Here is a 22,530-nt window from a genome sequence, read left to right as displayed (position 1 = left end):
AGAAGTTCACTCACAGTCAAACGTATTGAGAAAAAGTCCAATTAGCCATGTAACAGGGTGGATGTCCAAGGTGGTAACCACACCGTCTCAAGGAGAGACAAACGTAAAGCATTTACCAGTAATAACAAAAGATTTTTAAAGGGCAAGTCCCATGAAGAAGCAATAGTGATGGGCGTGGCTAAAAGCCCAAATAGAAAACAACACATCAGAAAATCAGCGCTTGCGTTCTGCTATGCTCAACTTAAAAATGAACTTCATCCTAACACAAGAAACACGCATGTTCATTTTCTTTCAGTACCAATAAGAGTTCTAACTATTATTGAAAGCATCATACATTATAATTTTTACACAAAAGCAAGGGCAGCAGCACTAGCCTAAAATTTGAAAGTACTATGGGTCCCCAGTGTTTACAAATGTACAGTTAGATGCTCTTTTTATATTTGCCTGATTAACCCTCGCGTTAAATCACCTATACTATGGTGTGTTTTTAAGGGCCTAATGCATATGTTCCCTATAAAGCCATTTGACATGCCTTAGATTGACCGAAATCTAGTCCTTCTGGTTTTCATGTGCATGCTATTTGAGCCTGTACACAGTTGCTCACTCTGACGTCTGGTGGTCAAGTTTGTGAATCTGATCACAATCACTTTTGCATACAGCATGAGTGAACAATAGGTGCTTTCTTAAACTTTTCAACACCACCTTCTTTCCAGTCATGTTGGTGCTGAGGACTCAGGGTGCCTTCCTTCAAAAGTGGTATTGCCCTTCTATGTCGGCCAATGAGTTATCCTGCTGCCATATTTCCCTCCCCCACACCCATCAAATAAATGACACCTCATTGATACACCTTGGGTGAGGGTCGTTCTGGAGGGGTCTTTCGCAGACAAAATCCACATTAAATGACTAGACAAGATGATAAAACGAAAGTTGACCTGAATATGTGGAGAGCTCTGACACAACAATCTACTGAAGTGATTGATAATGATACCCTTATGGTTGATTGGAACCTACCCTGAAAGAGCCGGGGATATTGAGCAGAATTTGCATACCTGAGATAATATTGACGGAGTGTGGACATCTCTGCTGCACCCTGTAACCTGCATGTATATGGTTGAGGAAACATGGTCATGACTGGATACTATGCTAGCTTGTGGAGGGGTGTGCGGTGGAATGGGGGATAGCAGGGGACATAGGAATATGCAATGTAATTCCCAAAGTATAATTACGTAACATGAGGGATGAGGTGGTGGGTTGTTGTTTGATGTACAACAAAATGCATAAGCAAAGAAGTTAGAAAACAAATTAACACATGAAGAAGATGGTCCACATGGCTCATATGTACTGGCAAGTTAAAGATGTTCAGAAATACCCCAAAATACTATTTCTTATTTATTGTGCTAGTTCCCAGTCAGTTCAGTCACATTTTCAAGATTGCCAGAGAAATTACTTGGACTGAGACTGTTCTCAAAACTCACAACGAAAAGTGAACTTCACCAAATCTAACATCAGAAATATTAAACAGAATCTGAACTATTCATAGGTCAATTTACTATTTAAGAGTATTCATCCTCCACTTCTAATGGCCATCTTTGACTGAATTGCTCTCTTAATCTAACATACTCCTGAAAATAACCAGAAGATGAAAAGCATATAACCTGTCAGAATCACTGTGCCCGCGCCAATAAGTTGAATCTCACAAAATCCACCATGATCACCAGCATTGGTTCAAACTAAGCAGAGGCACAGAATTCATACTAGAGTAGATCTCCTAGCTTTTCTGGATGCTGGCCAATCTGAAGAGATCATCCTTGACTAGACAAAGGTCTATGATTCATTAAGTACCCAACATTCTCTTACATAGACTGCATGAATGGGCTGGCAGCACTGAGTCAGCTGTCTTTGGCTTAAATTCATTATAATTATAGCCACCATGTTGAAATAGGAAACACGCACACTTTGCCGCCAAAGAAATCTCATGTGGATCTCCCCCGCCAGTGCTTTTCAACATCTGTAGGGATGTGAGCAGAAGTGGGTGCATCTGCATACACAGTGATATCACCTGCTGCACAAAATCCCACCTGTTCACTTCAGGCATGTGGACAGTGTGCAGAGTATGCTACACGCTGTACTCACATGCCCAAGCACTCTCTGAATTCAAAAAGGTTATACATTAACAATGGCAACAAGAAAATAAAGTGCAGCAGAGCTGAGACCCAAGAGCTCGATTATCTCACCTGAGTATCTCAAAGTAAAACAAATAGACTAGAAAACCAAGGATAATAAGTAAACACTAACTGAAGAGTATAAATTCAAAAGTCGCTGCTACTATCCCAAAAGAGAAGCAGCTCTCCAGGCATTTTAAAATTCTAATGTCTGGGCCTCAAAGTTGGTTCTTATTACTTTAGAAACTGGTGTGATGAGCCATCAGATTAGGGACCTGCTGGCCTATGTAATCTTGCACGGTTTATATTTAAGTCCGTAAAATTGTATTTCCTCTCTGTTGGTGGGTTAATATCTGTGTATGTGTTTCAGTAAAGGGTAAAATTATATAGAACATTTCTTTGTGTTTAATAGTTGTTGTTTTTTTGTGAACACCCTAAATCCTTGCAACCCTGCTTAAGTTTAAAGCTTGGAATGAGTTACTGATATATTCTAAAAAGGCGGTTGTGGAGTAGCCTTGAATTTGTTAATAAAGGATCCTGTGTCACCTGTGTGAATGTGGGCATGTTAGAGTGTCCAGAAACTCATGTTCGCACTGGGGATTTTATGGAGAACTAGGTCTGGATCAGTTTATGGTTGTGTAACGAAGTGTGAAGTTGTGCTGTGCAGCTCCATTAGTGTGTTCACTGATTACACATTGGTCAGTTTTGAAAAGGGCAGAACTATTGACTTGACCTTTTGTGGTGGCTGCTGATAAATATGAAAGATCATAAACTGAATATTTTAACTTCACATATCCTGTTTCTTTCCACATTTCCACCATCGACAAGATCATTCACTGTGTTACTTTGCTGTCAGGTTGAAGGAAACCTGAACTACCGAGTTAATCAAAAACAGTTGCAACAAATTCTACCATACTTGTGCAAATCAGATCCGTGTTTGCACTTGCTTCACAATGCAAGAATACAAAGTTTCTTTAAGCACAAGTGGACATTTAATTCATTATGTTTTACTTAATACCTTGTGTTGTTACACCTTATCTAGATGTGTGTCACACTGCATTTTGCTTCTTCAGAGTCCTTGAGTTTACAAGTAGGTAGGTGGATGCCACTTGTGAAAATATGCACCAAGTTTAAGGCTCCTAGTGAGCATTATGCAGAGAGTGCACCTGTAAGATTTTAACTTTAATTAATTTGGACACAATACACAAAGGATTCTGTATTGTCGGGACTTGTTCCTATTTGCATCACAATTATTAATCTGTACTGGGTTGCATTTCATGTAATTCCCATGTATCAAGGATATATTGAAACCCCAAGTGGTCCTTCGTCTTGTGCATCGTGAAATCCAGGCCAGTGCCCACACTTCTCGTCAGCAGCATGTCTTGAAACTTAAAACCACATTACTCAGTTTGTCACCATCTTATTGCAGTTAACTTGAAATAATGGGCAGTTAGGCACATCCTGTCAGTTTGCTTCATTACTTGGAGGTTCTGCACAGTCAACATTGCATTGGGTAGTAACTCCAAATACAGGAGATGACTTACACGAGTGCAACTGAAAGCATTGTGCTTTAAGAGGACACTGACACTGTTTCCTAGTTTCCGATGTTGATGTTCCAAATGTTACACATGACTCCCTAGAACTCTAGGTATTTTGTATAAGTAATTGAACATATTGCTTTTTTATTTTTTCAAGGAAGAAGAAATGAAAATAGAAATAAACAGACTACGAAAGACATTGTCTGAACACGAGAAGAAGTTGCATTCCACAATGAAACGATTACACTCTACCAACCAGATAAAAGAAGACATGGAGAAAATCATAATTGATCAATGTTAGTAAATAAAATGTTTCTACCCTATTAATATCTATTTGATCTGCTACTGCACAGCCCCGTTGCAGCTTTCTGCTCGATGATGTATGTAACCCAGATCTTTGGGGTTAGCAATGGCAGAAGCATTAAGTATGCAGTGAGGACCTCTGTTTCTCTGGGCTAACCCTGAATCTTTCACAGCTGGGGAGATTCACTAAAGAAAGGGAGTGACATAGCTGTCCAGTCGTACTTGAATAGAATTCTTTCAGATGTTTTACCTTTTGTTGAAATTCAGAGGCGTGTACATTTCCTTTTAAAGTTGCTTTTCCAAGATGAATAATCTTTGTGTTTTACTAAAGCAAGTCATTATTCCCCCACATGGAAATTCTACTCAGATTAAACTTAACATTCTCCAGTGGGCATACCTTGGAATGCGTCACACACTGATTAGGCATCTGAAGCTTCCCCAGCAACCACCCTTGTTTATTCAATTTAATAATGCTTTGCTATTTGTATTATGATGTTGGTAGTGTTTGTATTATCAACGCTTCAGAGCTAATCATTGGAATTTTGCACAACAGAAACAAAATGACACCTTATGAACACCATTTCCCGGCCTCCACAGTAACAATCTGTAGCCTAGCTGGTACACTGCAAAGATTAAGTCTAGAAACCATCTTGATCATTTTACCTGCCACCTATAATTTCCAAAAAGGCAATTCAAAATGATTAAATATGGCACTGTGAGATCCTTTCCAGAAACTCATCATGTCCAAAAGCCCTAGCACAAAAGCCGGATTAATCAAAACCTATTTTCTATCTTTAAAATCTGACTTGACGTGTTGGGAATAAAATTCTAGAATTCATTCACAGTAATGAAAAGCTTGAATAGAGGAATTCAAAGTAAATTCAATGCTTTTTTTCATCTACCTCTGAAAACTACGCAAAGCTAGAATAATAAAAGCCTGTTAGGCATTAAGGAATTATACAGCAAGCTTAAAGGATTCTAGCACTGTAACTTTCAGAGAACCAGCTCGTAAACTACTATAGTCTTCCCGCAGATAGACTGAAGCTCACTTGAACCTCTACACAGCTGCCGCTGTCATCTCACCTCCTTCATCTTCTAGAACTTTATATGTAAAGAATCTAGTTCAGCGTTCACCAAGTACACCACCATGATCCATTCCTTGCTCCACCAGGAGTGCAACCAATTTTGAAGACCTCAGTCAATTTCACTGTTTCCCTTGGATGTTCATCAGTTATATGGCCATGCTTCAAAGCCCCAACTGACTCGCAAGGCCACATCCAGTGATGTTCATCCCATTAGCATGATTCAAGGGTGTGTAAAAGTGGGTCTTATACTCACTTGAGTCAAAAGCAGGATACTGACATCCATGACCCCCTAACTGAAACAGAAACTTAGTTCTGTGACAAAACAGTCACTTACTTCAGCAATCTCTCCATTAAAGATCAACCTCAGGAATAGCTAAGCTAATGTATGAGGGGAGCACCTTAATCTAATTTACAATGCCAAAATCAGCTGTGCTGAACTCTGACATCCAATGACTCTTTTAGGTGCATACGCATTAACTGAAATTGCTCAAGTGTTTCTGTGTTCTACTTCTCTACGGGTCATAGATTGTTTCAGAAGGAATGTCTTTAATTGACCCTTTGACTCTGGATAGTAGCCAGGAAAATCCTAATAATGGCTGACTTAAGCGTGTCAGTTGATAGATCAAAACCATCCTCAGACCTTCTTAGAAGCATACATCATGATTTTCTCAACAATTACAATCCTGAAGTCGTATCTGAGAATTTCTACAATAAATATGCATCCACCCTGCCAAGGTTTGCTTCCCCAAGCAAGAAAGCCAAAGGGCAACATCAAATCCACCAACAAATGGATTAACGTAAACCTGGGTGAGCTTAAATTCACTACCCGTATTCTCAAACACCGTTGACAAAAATAGTGGCAGGCATGATAACAAATGGTATATTAAAAAATCCTTTGGCCTGGATAATTTACCAGCAGTTATTTTCTCTGAAAATCCATATACAAGCAGTAGATTGCCGTACAAATGATGTGTTAAAAAACAATACAAAACATGCTAGGAGATAGCCATGCGAATTATAGGTTAATCTCCTTACTTAATGCCACAGGGTGAATATACACTAGTATAATTTTAAAGCGTGTTTAGTATCGGCACATTGAGAACTAAGTACTAACCTTTAAACAAAGGTTAAATGGTCTTTTGAAGTGTGTGAATCACTGCTTTGTGGATTTTAAGTCCACATTCTGTTTCTTAGATCTTGAAATACTATGGGAGAAGTTGAGAGGGTGAGGAATACCAAGAGGATTATCACAGTTAATTCAGAGATCGCATATGAATAATTTGGTCTGACTTGAATGTAATTAGATGGGAAGACTGACTCAGTGTTGTAAATTATCATGGGGTTTAAGGTAAGGATGTGTGCTGGCCAACACTCTTCGGCATGTAACTTTCAGGTCTTTCTGTATTATTGAAAATTCTGCCTTGTCTCCTAAAATTGGATCAAGCCATATAGCTTGCCTTCTTCATGCGTACAATTTAACAGTATTTCCTTGTGACTAGATCTGTGATTGTTGGATTGTGCCCACTCTGCAGTGTCACCCACAAGCATTTTGCCTTCTCCCCCTCATGTTTTCTGAAATGTGTTTTTATTGGCAATGGAACTCTGTGTGGTTTACCACTGCTACCCAGTGCTAGAGTGCTTGTGATCACTCCTTAAAGCATGGTAAAAGTGGCCTACCCCTAATTGGCACATTCGGTTTACTTATAAGACCCTAGTAAAGTTGTACAGCATGAACCCAGGATCTGTAAATTAAATGCTGCTAGTTGACCTGCAACTCTTATTGTACCACCCATTTAAGTAGCACTACAAAGCATGTCTCAGGCCTGCCGTGGCAGTCCTTGTACAGTTTTTAGACTGCCAGTTCAAGCTGTCAAAAGAAAAACATTTTTGCCAGATTTAAACCTTTCTTTTTAATATATAAATATATGTTCGGTGGCATGTGTAGCTGCAGATACACATGCTGTGCACATCCCGCCATCTGGTGTTGGGCTCGGAGTGTTACAAGTTGTTTTTCTTCGAAGAAGTCTTTTCGAGTCACGAGATCGAGGGACTCCTCCCATTTTGGCTCCATTGCGGATGGGCGTCGACTCCATCTTAGATTGTTTTTTTTCCGCCATCAGGTTCGGACGTGTTCCTTTTCGCTCCGTGTTTCAGGTCGGAAAGTTAGTTAGAATCTCGGAAAAATCGTCGGTATTGTTTGCGTTCGGTATCGGGTTAGTTATAACAGATCGACACCGACTTTTGAAGAGCTCCGGTGGCCCTTCGGGGTTTTTCCGACCCCCCCCCGTCGGGGCCTGGTCGGCCCGGCCACGTGTTTCTTCAAGGCTGATGGAACGGACCCCATTCCGCTTCTGCCCAAAATGTCATAACAAGTATCCATATACAGATCAGCATCTGGTCTGTAACTTGTGTCTGTCTCCAGAGCACAAGGAGGATACCTGTGAAGCCTGTCGAGCGTTTCGGTCGAGGAAGACATTAAGAGGCCGAAGAGCAAGAAGACTGCAGATGGCGTCGGCGCCGACAGGACAAGGGCGTTTCGAAGAGGAAGAAGAAAGCTTCTCCATCCATGAATCGGACTCAGACGAGCTCGATCCCGAAGAAACGCCGAAAAACGTGAGTAAGACGTCGAAACATAAAACTCACGAGAAGACAACAAAAGCCCAGGGGACGCCACCGCCAACAGGCCATGGCTTAACCCGAAAAATAGGTGACCGATCATCGGCACCGAAAAAGGGCATGCATGTGGCGAAGTCATCCGACTCCGGTCGAGATACCGCCACACAGCTATCTCGGGCCCGAGACAGCGGCTCCGAACAGATTCGGCACCGAGACAGTGGCACCGAAATGGTTCGGCACCGAGACACCATGACACCGAAAATAAAGAAGGTTGCCTCTGAGCCCAAAAAGGCGACCGAAAAGATTTCGATTCCGAAACATCCAGCCTCGGAACCGAAAACAGGTTCCTACACAGAGGAACAGGGATTGTCCTCCCAGATGCAAGGACATAAGTTCGGAGAGGAACTTCAATCTATTGAGCCAGACTACACTCAAAGAAGGCTCCACATTCAAAAAGACACAGGGAAGCTAAGCACTCTTTCCCCAATTAAGATGAAAAGAAGACTTGCCTTTCAAGAAAAGGACAAGCAGCCACAGGCAAAGGTGGCAAGACAAACAACTCCACCACCATCAATGCACACATCACCGGTAGCCACTCCACCACTGATGCAATCCCCGACTCTTACTGCAATGAGTCAAGATGATCCTGATGCATGGGACCTTTATGATGCTCCTGTATCAGATAACAGCCCAGACTGTTACCCCACAAGGCCGTCGCCACCTGAAGACAGTACATCCTACACGCAGGTGGTCTCAAGAGCAGCTGCGTTTCATAACGTCACCTTGCATTCAGAACCAATTGAGGATGACTTTTTATTTAATACACTCTCCTCCACTCATAGCCAATACCAAAGCTTACCTATGCTCCCGGGAATGCTAAAACATTCAAAACAAATATTTCAGGATCCTGTTAAAGGCAGAGCCATAACTCCAAGGGTGGAAAAAAAGTACAAGCCACCACCAACAGACCCTGTTTATATTACGCAGCAATTAACACCAGATTCTGTGGTTGTTGGGGCAGCTCGCAAGAGAGCAAACTCTCATACCTCGGGAGATGCACCACCTCCAGACAAGGAGAATCGCAAATTCGATGCTGCGGGTAAAAGGGTTGCAGCACAAGCAGCAAACCAATGGCTTATTGCCAATTCACAAGCACTTTTGGCAAGATACGATAGAGCTCATTGGGACGAAATGCAGCATTTCATAGAACACTTACCCAAAGAGTTCCAGAAAAGGGCACAAGAAGGACAAAGGGTAGAAGAAGGACAAAGTATCTCCAATAATCAGATACGGTCATCAATGGACGCAGCAGATACAGCTGCAAGGACAGTAAATACTGCAATAATAATAAGGAGACACGCATGGTTGCGTACGTCAGGATTCAAGCCGGAAATACAACAAGCCGTGCTGAATATGCCCTTTAATGAACAGCAGTTGTTTGGGCCGGAACTCGACACTGCTATTGAAAAACTCAAAAAAGATACTGATACCGCAAAAGCCATGGGCGCACTCTACTCCCCACAAAGCAGAGGCACATTTCGCAAGACACCATTTAGGGGAGGGTTTCGAGGTCAACCTACAGAGGCCACTACCTCACAAGCAAGGCCCACTTATCAAAGCCAATACCAGCGGGGACGTTTTCGGGGGCAATATAGAGGGGCACAATTCCAAAAAAATAGAGGGAAGTTCCAAAGCCCCAAAAACCCCCAAAACAAACAGTGACTTCCAAGTCACACATCCCCGACACATTACACCTGTGGGGGGGAGACTAAGACTATTTTACAAACATTGGGAGGAGATAACAACAGACACTTGGGTACTGGCAATTATCCAGCATGGTTATTGCATAGAATTTCTCAAATTCCCTCCAAACGTACCACCGAAAACACACAATACGTCAAAAGAACATATAAATCTTCTAGGACTAGAAGTTCAGGCATTACTACTAAAAGAAGCAATAGAATTAGTACCAGAACACCAGAAAGGAACAGGAGTTTACTCTCTGTACTTTCTAATACCCAAAAAAGGCAAGACTCTGAGACCTATATTAGATATCCGAACATTAAATACCTACATCAAATCAGATCACTTTCACATGGTGACATTACAAGACGTAATCCCACTACTCAAACAACAAGACTACATGACAACACTAGACCTAAAGGATGCATATTTCCATATACCGATACATCCTTCACACAGAAAGTATTTAAGGTTTGTATTCCAAGGGATACATTACCAATTCAAGGTGTTGCCATTCGGAATAACAACTGCGCCAAGAGTTTTTACAAAGTGCCTAGCAGTCGTAGCTGCACATATCAGAAGGCAGCAAATACATGTGTTCCCGTACCTAGAAGATTGGTTAATCAAAACCAACACGCTAGAAAAGTGTTCACAACACAAGAGTATGTCATAGACACCCTCCACAAACTAGGTTTCACAATCAACTACACAAAGTCACACCTTCTGCCGTGTCAAACACAGCAATACTTAGGGGCGACAATCAACACAGCAAAAGGGATTGCCACTCCAAGTCCACAAAGAGTTCAGGCATTTCACAATGTAATACAGGCCATGTATCCAAATCAAAAAATACAAGTCAAAATGGTGATGAAACTCTTAGGCATGATGTCCTCATGCATAGCCATTGTCCCAAACGCAAGGTTGCACATGCAGCCCTTGCAACAGTGCCTAGCATCACAGTGGTCACAGGCACAGGGTCAAATTCTAGATCTGGTGTTGGTAGACCGCCAAACATACACCTCGCTTCAATGGTGGAACAGTATAAATTTAAACCAAGGGCGGCCTTTCCAAGACCCAGTGCCACAATATGTAATAACAACAGATGCCTCCATGATAGGGTGAGGAGCACACCTCAATCAATACAGCATCCAAGGACAATGGGACACTCACCAAAAACAGTTTCACATAAATCATTTAGAACTATTGGCAGTATTTCTAGCGCTGAAAGCATTTCAACCCATAATAAGCTACAAACACATTCTTGTCAAAACAGACAACATGACAACGATGTATTACCTAAACAAACAGGGAGGCACACACTCAACACAGTTGTGTCTCCTGGCACAGAAAATATGGCATTGGGCGATTCACAACCACATTCGCCTAATAGCACAATTTATTCCAGGAATTCAGAACCAGCTAGCAGACAATCTTTCTCAGGATCACCAACAGATCCACGAATGGGAGATTCACCCCCAAATACTGAATACTTACTTCTAGAGTTGGGGAACACCACAAATAGATCTATTTGCAACAAAGGAAAACGCAAAATGCCAAAACTTCGCATCCAGGTACCCACAAGATCAGTCTCAGGGCAATGCGTTATGGATGAGTTGGTCAGGGATATTTGCTTACGCTTTTCCCCCTCTCCCACTCCTTCCATATCTAGTAAACAAGCTGAGTCAAAACAAACTCAAACTTATACTAATAGCACCAACATGGGCAAGGCAACCTTGGTACACAACACTACTAGACCTCTCAGTAGTGCCTCATGTCAAACTACCAAACATACCAGATCTGTTAACGCAACACAAACAACAGATCAGACACCCAAATCCAGCATCGCTGAATCTAGCAATCTGGCTCCTGAAGTCCTAGAGTTCGGACATTTAGACCTTACACAGGAATGTATGGAGGTTATAAAACAAGCTAGGAAACCTACCACTAGACATTGCTATGCAAATAAGTGGAAAAGATTTGTTTATTACTGCCATAATAATCAAATTCAACCCTTACACGCATCTGCCAAAGACATCGTAGGATACTTACTACATTTGCAAAAATCAAAGCTAGCTTTTTCTTCCATTAAAATACATCTTACAGCAATTTCAGCTTACCTACAAATTACGCACTCAACTTCTCTATTTAGAATACCAGTCATAAAAGCATTTATGGAAGGTCTAAAGAGAATTATACCACCAAGAACACCACCAGTTCCCTCATGGAAACTCAACATTGTCTTAACACGACTCATGGGTCCACCTTTTGAGCCCATGCACTCTTGTGAAATGCAATACTTAACATGGAAAGTTGCATTTTTAATTGCCATCACATCTTTAAGAAGAGTAAGTGAGATTCAAGCATTTACCATACAAGAACCATTTATTCAGATACACAAGCATAAAGTAGTTCTACGAACAAATCCTAAATTTTTACCAAAAGTCATATCACCGTTCCACTTAAATCAAACAGTAGAATTACCAGTGTTCTTCCCACAGCCAGACTCCGTAGCTGAAAGAGCACTACATACATTAGACATCAAAAGAGCGTTAATGTACTACATTGACAGAACAAAACTAATTCACAAAACAAAACAATTATTTATTGCTTTCCAAAAACCTCATACAGGAAATCCAATTTCTAAGCAAGGCATTGCTAGATGGATAGTTAAGTGCATTCAAACCTGTTATCTTAAAGCAAAAAGAGAACTGCCTCTTACACCAAAGGCACACTCAACTAGAAAGAAAGGTGCTACCATGGCCTTTCTAGGAAATATTCCAATGACAGAAATATGTAAGGCAGCTACATGGTCTACGCCTGATACATTTACCAAACACTACTGTGTAGATGTGCTAACAACACAGCAAGCCACAGTAGGCTAAGCAGTACTACGAACATTGTTTCAGACAACTTCAACTCCCACAGGCTGAACCACCGCTTTTGGGGAGATAACTGCTTACTAGTCTATGCACAGCATGTGTATCTGCAGCTACACATGCCACAGAACGGAAAATGTAACTTACCCAGTGTACATCTGTTCGTGGCATTGGTCGCTGCAGATTCACATGCGCCCACCCGCCTCCCCGGGAGCCTGTATCCGTTTAGAAGTTGATCTTGAACATCTGTATATTTGTAAATATATATATTACTTTAAACTACATTATGTACATACGTATTCACTCCATTGCATGGGCACTATTACTAGCATATACAACTCCTACCTCACCCTCTGCGGGGGAAAACAATCTAAGATGGAGTTGACGCCCATGCGCAATGGAGCCAAAATGGGAGGAGTCCCTCGATCTCGTGACTCGAAAAGACTTCTTCGAAGAAAAACAACTTGTAACACTCCGAGCCCAACACCAGATGGCGGGATGTGCACAGCATGTGAATCTGCAGCCACCAATGCCACGAACAGATGTACACTGGGTAAGTGACATTTTCCATATATATATATATATATATATATATATATATATATATGTTTATATTGTGTCACCCCTAAGGTGGGCTCAAAACAGTCCATAAGACAGGGTGCGGTGCATTTAAAAGGTTAGACATATACATGTACCTTTTATATGTCCCGGTAGTGAAAAACTCCTACATTCTGTGAGGCCCACCTCTTCCATTGTTGGGTTACCTTATTACAATGATTAAGTGATGACTTTTGTTTAAGAACAGTTTGAAATGTCATTGTTGGTCTCAAAATAATTGTCATTTAAAATCCTTTTTAATGGTAAAGTCAAATTTTATGGCATAATTCTGAAAATGCCACTTCTAGAAAGTTGGCATCTTCTTGTCTTAATCATTTGGTGCTTGCAACATGTGTATAGTGGCCTTTGTGTATTCCTCCCAGACAGAAAACCAATGGGGGGACTAACTGTGGCAGAATGGGCTATACAGCCAGGACGGGAGGGGCAGAGCTGTTTCCTGCCCCCTCTTACATTTCAATAGGACTGCCTAGGGACACTTAAAAATACCTTTGACAGCAGTCTTTTGTCACCAGGGAGTCATGGAGCCTGTGCTTGGGTGGAAGGAAACTCCAGAACTAACTGAGGGGAAATGTTTAGATTTTTTTTTCACTTCAAAGGCTGGCATCACGTATAAATATTGGATCCTCAGGCCAACTCTTCAGTTCACTTCTGGACCTGCGGAGGACCCCCAGGTGGATTGCCTTGTACGTCAGAGAATTATTCTGCAGCTTGGAGCCTGCTTTGTACCTCAGAGAACAGCCCTGTTGCTTGAATCCTTCCTTGCACCCTCCGAGGACTACCCTACTACTAGAGGCCTGCCTTGCTGCTTGATCCCAGGACTAACAGATTCAGGGGCTAGTTGACTGACATCCTGTTCTAAGCCACAGAGACAAAAAAAGCTCCAGCAACTTAAACTTTGCACCTGGACCAACCATGCAGTGTGTCCTTTTCTCCAAGTGGTACCCACCTAGTCCTGGACCCGGGGAAGTGGTGCTAAAGTGCCAAATAGCCAAATCCCAAAACTTAGGACTTAAAAAGATCCATTAAAAAGTGGTCTGAGAATCGACAGGAGAATGGGGACCTACCTGATCACAGATCCACCCAATGTGCATCATCAGTCGGCCTGACTTTGCAGTAGCTCCTGCTATTTTTTCCCCTGCAGTGGCACATCCTTTGATGGGATCCGCATTTTTGCACCAGAATGGATTTAGAAACTCAGAAGCAATGTTTCTGCACGCCAGTACTTGGTGTTGTGTGACTCCGTTCCAACTTCCTATCACTCCAGAAGTGACAAATGGAGCCGCATGTAAGCACAACCCATGCACTCAGGTCAATTCCTTCCTGTAGTAAAGTGCCCCTTTTGGCTTGGACACACCCCCCCCCCTCCCCCCAAACCCCCTCCCCCCCCACACACACACACACTCACACACACCTTTTGCTTGATATCTGATGCTAGCTTGACTGAGTATGTTCTGTGATCCTGCTAACCAGGCCTCAGCACATGTGTTCTTTCCCTCAGCTGTGGAGAAGTGTGGCACAATGGTTAGAGCGGCAGACCCAGATGCAGAGATCTGGCCCGGGACCAGGGTTCAGTTCCCACCTCAGTGGGTCTTGGGCTCAATTCCCCTGGACCAGATAATTCTCACCTCAGTGCCTCATCTAATTAATGGGTCCCACTCTGTAACTCTGGGCAATAGCTTGCCTAATCTCCACAACGGCCCTCACAGCGCTTGGATGCCTGGCTTCACCCTGGGGCTGTCCAGGAGTGGGCTCCTCACAGGGAAAAGCCAGGAGGGGTTCCACAGCGGTATGCGTACAGCGCCTTGAGACCCTAACGGGTGAGTAGTGCGCTATACAAGTGCGAAGTTTACAGTTTTTACAGCTGTACCATTGCTTTCGCAGTTGGCACACTCCTGGCACAGAGCTAAGTTCCTTGTAAAGGTACCAGTAATACCAAGGGCCCTGTGGCAAAGGAGGGTCCATAAGGGCTGAAGCATGTATTATGCCACCCTAAGGGACCCCTCACCAAACACATGCACACCGCCATTGCAGCTTGTGTGTGCTGGTAGGGAGAAAAAGGTAGTCGACATGGCATCCCTCTCTGGGTGCCATACCCATAAATCACTGCCCATGGCATAGGTAACTCACCCCTCTAGCAGGTCTTGCAGCCCCACGGCAGGGCGCACTGTACCACAGGTTAGGGCATAGCTGCATGAGCAATATGCCCCTACGGTGTCTAAGTCCATTCTTAGACATTGTAAGTGCAGTGTGGCCATATTGAGTACAGGGGCTGGGAGTTTGTCATTACAAACTCCACAGCTCCATGATGGCTTCACTGAAGACTGGGAAGATTGGTATCAAACGTCTCAGCTCAATAAACCCACACTGATGCAGTGCTGGATTTATTGAAAAATGCTCACGGAGGGCATCTTAGAGATGCCCCCTGTAATTTACCCAACCCCTTGGTGTAAGGCTGACCAGTCTGTGCCTGCCTGCCACTAACAGGCAAGTTTCTGTCCCCATGGAGTGAGAGCCTTTGTGATCTCTGGGGGCAGGAAAACCTCCCCCCTGCAGGAACTGCAACACTTGGCAGTGAGCCTCAAAGGCTCAGGCCTCCTGTTACAGTGCCCTAGGGCACTCCAACTAGTGGAGATGCCCGTGCCCCGGAACAAGCCCCATGTTTGGCAGCTGGCCTGGCTGAAAACTTAGGAAAACAAGGAGGATTGACCACTTCAACTGGGACCGCCCCTTTGGTGCCCAGAACTGAAGTGACCCCCCTCCTTGCAGAATCCTCCATCTTGCTTTGGAGGAGAGTAGTCAGTAGGGATAGGAATGTCCCCCCTTCCCAAAGGGAGTGGGCACAGGAAGGGTGTAGCCACCCTCAGGGACATTAGCCATTGGCTTCTGCCCTTTGACCCCTGTAACGCCCCTAAATCTACTATTTGGGGCACCCCTGAACCTTGCTCTTCAGATTCCTCATGCCCTCAAGATAAAAAAGGACTGAAGAGCTGACCCAAGCAGTAAAGACTCCAGACGACAACTGACTTGGCTCCAGCCCTACCGGCCTGTTTGCAGCTTCAAGACTCCTGCTATAAAAAGGCGATGCATCCTGCTGGACCAGCGACCTCTACAAACTCCAGAGGACTGCCTGCCCAGCAGAGGACCAAGAACTACAGAGGACAATGGCCCTCTCCACAAGAAATCTTCCAAAAGGACTCCACAGCCACCCCGGATTAACAAGTCCTTGCCCACTCTACACTCGATGATCAAGGCCTGAGTAAGGTGGTCCACCAGTCCAGAGAAGGTCCCCAGGTGATTCCGACCTAGAGTCTACCCTGGGTTTGACCCCTCCTGGCCAACACGATGACACCTGCAGCCTAAATCCAGAGGATCCCCCCTGACTGCGACCGGATCCAGTAAAGATTCCAAACGCCCAAAGGTACCCCTGCATTTGCAGACCCCGGCCTTGGGGATTCTGCCCGACGGTCCAGAAACATCCAGCGGACTCCTCTCCTACCTGTCCAGCCTTTGGTTTTCAGTAGCCGACTTGCTGGACTCAGCCTGCAGCATCTCTGACATCCCCGGGGGCCCCCCATTAAAAAGCATTGGGCCCCCAAAGTTGTGTTTGCACCCTGCTCCCAGCCGCCCCTGTGCCACTGAAGGTGTGTGTTTGGTGCTGACCTGTCTCCCCACCACCCTCCCCATGCTCATCCTAACCCCTACCAGGTCTGTGCCCTGAAGCCGCTGCTACTCACTGGCAACCTGTTTCTTTCCGAATGCCCCCAGTCTCTATAGGATTCCATTATAAACCTGACACCAACTTTGACTCTGCACCTGGCCGGCCCTGTGTTGCTGGTTGAGCGCTTTTGGGGTCAACTTGAACCTTGACCTGTGGAAATCCTGTCCCCCAGAGACTGGGATCGTAAGTCGAGTACTTATCTGCAAACTGTACTAACACTTTTCCTCCCCTAGGACTGACTTGCTTCCTATGAGAAATTTCTCTAAGTGTCTACTTTTGAAATTGAAAGTGTAGCTTACTTTTACACTGTTTTATCTGCAAAACCTAAACAAAGTACATTTGATAGATAAGATTGATACAAACTTACAACTGTACTTACCTGCAACAAAGATCCTTTTGGTTCTAGAAATAAAGTAACAAAGTATATTTTTGCTATGTAAAGACATTAGCCTGGAGTTAGTCATTGAGTGTGTGCCTTATTTTTTGACCAGCACAAGAAGAGCAAGACGATGAAGAGACCTTCAACTTAGCCACTTCCGTCAAAGTCAACTGATGAGAAGAGGAGCGTCAGCACTCAAAGGCTAGCTCTGTGGTGGAGCCTGCGCTTGGGCTGTCTCCACGCCTCCCAGAGTTTCGGTTTCTGGGAGCCAGAGCAACCCCTTGCCCTGCTATGTGTTTTTTTTTTTTACTAGGCCATGCACATCATATTTGGGCAGCCTGTCGCTTCAGGGCCCACAGGCTTGGAAGGGGTCCCTACTGATCATCCACTGGCGGGGTTCACCCCTGGTGCTAATTGAGCTTTTTGGTTTTGATGATGGATCCAAAATGATGCCAGTCAAGCCACATCAACCTTCCCCATTGCCGGCTTCACTGCTGAAGCCCCCAGGGCCGCCAAAGGATCATGGTGACTCCATCCCGTTGTCATCCACGACTCTGACACAGAGCCAGATGGACTCCTAGCGCGGTACAATAAATCTGAGAGTCGGACCCGGTGGGGACTGTCCACGTTCTCGCCCAGTGTGTGGACAAGCATGCAGTCACTGAGCGTCATCCAGAGGCAGGAGAGTGAAACTGGGCTCAGACCCGCCAGTCTGTCATGTCATGATCATGGTACGCTCTCCACCTACCTCCTAAATCCCAATGCGGTATTAACGTGCCTTGCGGGAGCTGTAGTATGCATCATTATTTAGCCACTTCTATGCACGTCCATGTTTGGTGCCCGTGCTCTTTAGTAGCTTTGCAGCCTTTTTGTTCCACATGCCAATCTTAGGAACAAGATAATCAGTTTAGCCCATGAAGGCCATTTAGGCATTTCGGCTACTTCTAGGAAACTGAAAATGTCGTATTGGTGGCCAGGATTGGACAAACAGGTTGCTTATTTTGTGAATAGGTGTCCAGAGTGCATTGTCTCAGACAAACACTGGAAAACGGTCACTAAGCTCCGCACAGCTCCACCAAGTTGTGCCGTGTCCCTCACCCTACCCACGCTGCTATCGCATGTTCAAGGCCCTCCACCACCCACAGGCACCCGCCTGCGCCTCATCCCTGGTGTCTAGTGGGCTGCTCTGGTAAGCGTTCCTAGACTTGTGCTTTATTGTGCTTTGTTTTTATTGTGCCTTATTTCCACTGTTTTTATTTTGTTCTGTGTCTTTTTGCCCCTTTTGCGCTCCGTCCCCCTTGCGCTCCGTTGCCAGCTCTCCTTGAGCCGTTTCTGCCTCTCTGCCTTCCCACTGCCGTGTCCCTGCAACCTCGCCCCCCTCGTGCCCCCCAGCGCTCTTCCCTCCCGCCTCCCAGCTGCTCCTCCCTCCCACCTTCCCTTCTTAATAGCGGCGCAGCGGGTGCGCCGCTAGCGTGCCAGAGGCAAGCCCGTCTGCACACCGCTCCCAGCGCCAGTGCCCCTGGCCCTCGGGCCCCGCACCACCAGACGCCGCTACACAGCCAGTGACCTCCACGCCCTCAATCCAGGACGCTCCTCTGTCTGCTTCCAGTCCACTCCAAAGCACACCAAAGGACCCTTCTCCTGCAGAGCCTGCAGCTTCACCTGCACCATAACTACCAAGCACCGCTACAGACCCGCCGACAACCACCTCAGCTGCATTCTCTTCAACACCCGCTCCGTCCACAAACACGCAATAGAACTCTGGGACCTACTGACCTCATCATCTCCTGACGTCGCATTTCTCACCGAAACCTGGATGAACTCTGCCTCGGAACCAGACATAGCCATAGCCATACCTGAAGGCTACAAGATCACAAGAAGAGACCGCACCAACAAACCAGGAGGAGGAATCGCCATAGTCCACAAAAGCACCATCAGAGTCTTTGCCAGCACCCACGACACCCTCAACTCCGCCGAGCACCTCCATTTCAAAATCCACATCAACGCCAACACCACCCTCAGAGGAACACTGGTCTACAGACCTCCGGGCCGCCGTCCTCACTTCTGCGATGCCATGGCTGACTTCATCAGCACCCAAGCCCTCGCCTCAGCTGACTACATCCTCCTCGGCGACCTGAACTTTCACTTAGAAAACAACAACGATGTCAACACCACCAACCTACTCGACAACCTCGCCAACCTTGGATTTAAGCAACTCGTCACATCGCCCACCCATACCGCAGGACACACACTCGACCCCATCTTCTCAGCCAGCAACCACATCTCCTTCAGCCACGCCACCGAACTCCACTGGACCGACCATCGCTGCATTAATTTCTCCTTCCAGAAGGCGACCACCCCCCCACCGCCGCTACTGGAACAAAATCTTGACAGAACAGCTGATCTCCACCCTCGCCCAGGCTCCACCTTCTAGGACCCGGGACCCCAACTCAGCCGCCACCAACCTGCATCTATGGATAGACTACTGCGCCACTCAAACAACCCTCAGACATCCACCACAGAACCAAGGCCAGCTGGTTCACCCCTGACCTACAGGCCTCCAAACAGGAATGCCGAAGAATGGAGAAGACCTGGTGCCTTGAACCTACCAAATCCAACTACATCGCCCTCAAGACTGCCATCCGCAAACATCACCAGCTGATCCACACCACAAAAACAGAACCTACTACAAAAGCCGCATAGACACCAACGCTCACAACAATAAAGAGCTCTTCGGTATCATCAAAGAGCTCTCCAACCCCAGGCCCTGCTCCTACGAACCCCCGCCATCACAGGAACTCTGCAACTCCCTCGCCACTTACTTCCATCGAAAGATCGAAGACATCCACAACAGCTTCAACCCCCAGACCAACCAGCCAAGCATAGACAGCCACGACCCCAACACACCAAGCGACACCAACCTCCTATGCACCCGGACCCACGTCAACAATGAAGACACCGTCAACACCATGGCCTCCATCCACTCCGGCTCCCCCTTGGACCCTTGCCCACACCAGATCTTCAATAAAGCCAGCGACATCATCGCCCCCCACCTCCGCGCTTCAATAATAGCTCCTTCGAGACAGCCACCTTACCGGAAATACCCCAATGTCAGCGCCCTGTTGAAGAAACCCAAGGCGGACCCAGATGACCCCAAGAACTACTGGCCCATCTCCCTCCTCCCCTTCCCAGCAAAGGTCATTGAGAAAATCGTGAACAGCCAACTGTCCCGCTTCCTGGAACACAACAAAGCGCTCGATACCTCCCAATCAGGATTCCGCAAGAACCACAGCTCTGAGACCGCACTCATCGCTGCTACAGACGACATCAGGACCATGCTCGATGAAGGCAAAACCGCAGCGCTCATCCTCCTGGACCTCTCCACAGCCTTCAACACCAATTGTCACCACACCCTTCGAACATGCCTCCACGGCGCCGGGATCCACGGCAAGGCCCTCAACTGGATCTCTTTGTTCCTCTCCGGCAGAACCCAGAGTGTCCGCCTTCCGCCTTACCGGTCTGAATCTTCCAAGACCATCTGTGGCGTCCCCCAGGGATCCTCCCTCAGCCCAACGCTTTTCAATGTTTACATGGCCCCTCTCGCCAACACCGCACGAACTCACCACATCAATATAGTAACCTACGCAGACGACACCCAGATGATCATCTCCCTCACGAAAGACCCTACAACTGCAAAAAACGACCTCCACAATGGGTTTCACGCCACCTCCAACTGGATGGAATCAAGCCGCCTCAAGTTAAACACTGACAAAAAAGAGATCCTCATCTTCGGCAGCAACCCCTCCGCCTGGAACGACTCCTGGTGGCCTACCTCCCTAGGAGCCGCACCCACACCCACCACTCAAGCACAAAACCTGGGAATCATCCTGGACTCAGCACTCAGCATGACTCAGCAGGTCAACGCAATCTCCTCTTCCTGCTACAACACCCTTTGCATGCTCCGTGCAAAATAAAAAAAAAGGGAGCACACTGCCTCACACTCCAGCAAAAAGTTGGCCCCAATGCATCTTGGTAAATGCAGTCAGATTCGTTTCACATTAACAAAAGTAATCAGTCTTTCACCTTAGTAGGTGCAGCAAGTGCTGTGTATCTCTGGACATGTGTTTCTGGGTTTCGCCCGTCATCAGCAGAGAGCAGCATATTTTGTGGGGTTGCTTGAAATGCCACCAAACGTCTTCTCAGGTTTATGTACCACTCTGGTGCGCAGGTGCCTCACCAAGGCTCGTTAGCTCAAGGGAGCCGTCATTCGACACAGTGCAAAAAAAAAGGAAGCACACTGCCTCACACTCCAGCAAAAAGTTGGCCCCAATGCATCTTGGTAAATGCAGTCAGATTTGTTTCACATTAACAAAAGTAATCAAAGTCTTTCACCTTAGTAGGTGCAGCAAGTGCTGTGTATCACTGGACACGTGTTTCTGGGTTTCGCCCGTCATCAGCAGAGAGCAGCATATTTTGTGGGGTTGCTTGAAATGCCACCAAACGTCTTCTCAGGTTTATGTACCACTCTGGTCCGCAGGTGCCTCACCAAGGCTCGTCAGCCCGTTAGCTCAAGGGAGCCGTCATTCGACACAGTGCAAAAAAAAAGGGAGCACACTGCCTCACACTCCAGCAAAAAGTTGGCCCCAATGCATCTTGGTAAATGCAGTCAGATTCGTTTCACATTAACAAAAGTAATCAAAGTCTTTCACCTTAGTAGGTGCAGCAAGTGCTGTGTATCTCTGGACACGTGTTTCTGGGTTTCGCCCGTCATCAGCAGAGAGCAGCATATTTTGTGGGGTTGCTTGAAATTCCACCAAACGTCTTCTCAGGTTTATGTACCACTCTGGTGCGCAGGTGCCCTCACCAAGGCTCGTCAGCCCGTTAGCTCAAGGGAGCCGTCATTCGACACAGTGCAAAAAAAAAGGGAGCACACTGCCTCACACTCCAGCAAAAAGTTGGCCCCAATGCATCTTGGTAAATGCAGTCAGATTCGTTTCACATTAACAAAAGTAATTAAAGTCTTTCACCTTAGTAGGTGCAGCAAGTGCTGTGTATCTCTGGACACGTGTTTCTGGGTTTCGCCCGTCATCAGCAGAGAGCAGCATATTTTGTGGGGTTGCTTGAAATGCCACCAAACATCTTCTCAGGTTTATGTACCACTCTGGTGCGCAGGTGCCTCACCAAGGCTCGTCAGCCCGTTAGCTCAAGGGAGCCGTCATTCGACACAGTGCAAAAAAAAAAAAGGGAGCACACTGCCTCACACTCCAGCAAAAAGTTGGCCCCACTGCATCTTGGTAAATGCAGTCAGATTCGTTTCACATTAACAAAAGTAATCAAAGTCTTTCACCTTAGTAGGTGCAGCAAATGCTGTGTATCTCTGGACACGTGTTTCTGGGTTTCGTCCGTCATCAGCAGAGAGCAGCATATTTTGTGGGGTTGCTTGAAATGCCACCAAACGTCTTCTCAGGTTTATGTACCACTCTGGTGCGCAG

At 45.8% G+C, this 22,530-nt stretch overlaps 1 protein-coding gene across 1 annotated transcript in view; it reads left to right on the top strand.

Annotated features, from left to right (window-relative positions):
* Positions 1-22,530, top strand: part of CDK5RAP2 (CDK5 regulatory subunit associated protein 2) — a 687,227-nt gene that overhangs the window by 651,515 nt on the left and 13,182 nt on the right. Inside the window, exon 36 of the mRNA XM_069241280.1 lies at positions 3,858-3,996. Within this exon, the coding sequence (XP_069097381.1) occupies positions 3,858-3,996 (139 nt within the window). The remainder of the gene's footprint in view (positions 1-3,857; positions 3,997-22,530) is intronic.

The sequence above is a fragment of the Pleurodeles waltl genome, chromosome 6 (assembly GCF_031143425.1).
Source record: "Pleurodeles waltl isolate 20211129_DDA chromosome 6, aPleWal1.hap1.20221129, whole genome shotgun sequence".
Classification (NCBI taxonomy): domain Eukaryota; kingdom Metazoa; phylum Chordata; class Amphibia; order Caudata; family Salamandridae; genus Pleurodeles; species Pleurodeles waltl.
Note: the sequence above shows the minus strand (reverse complement) of the source record. Positions and strands in the feature narration are given on the sequence as shown.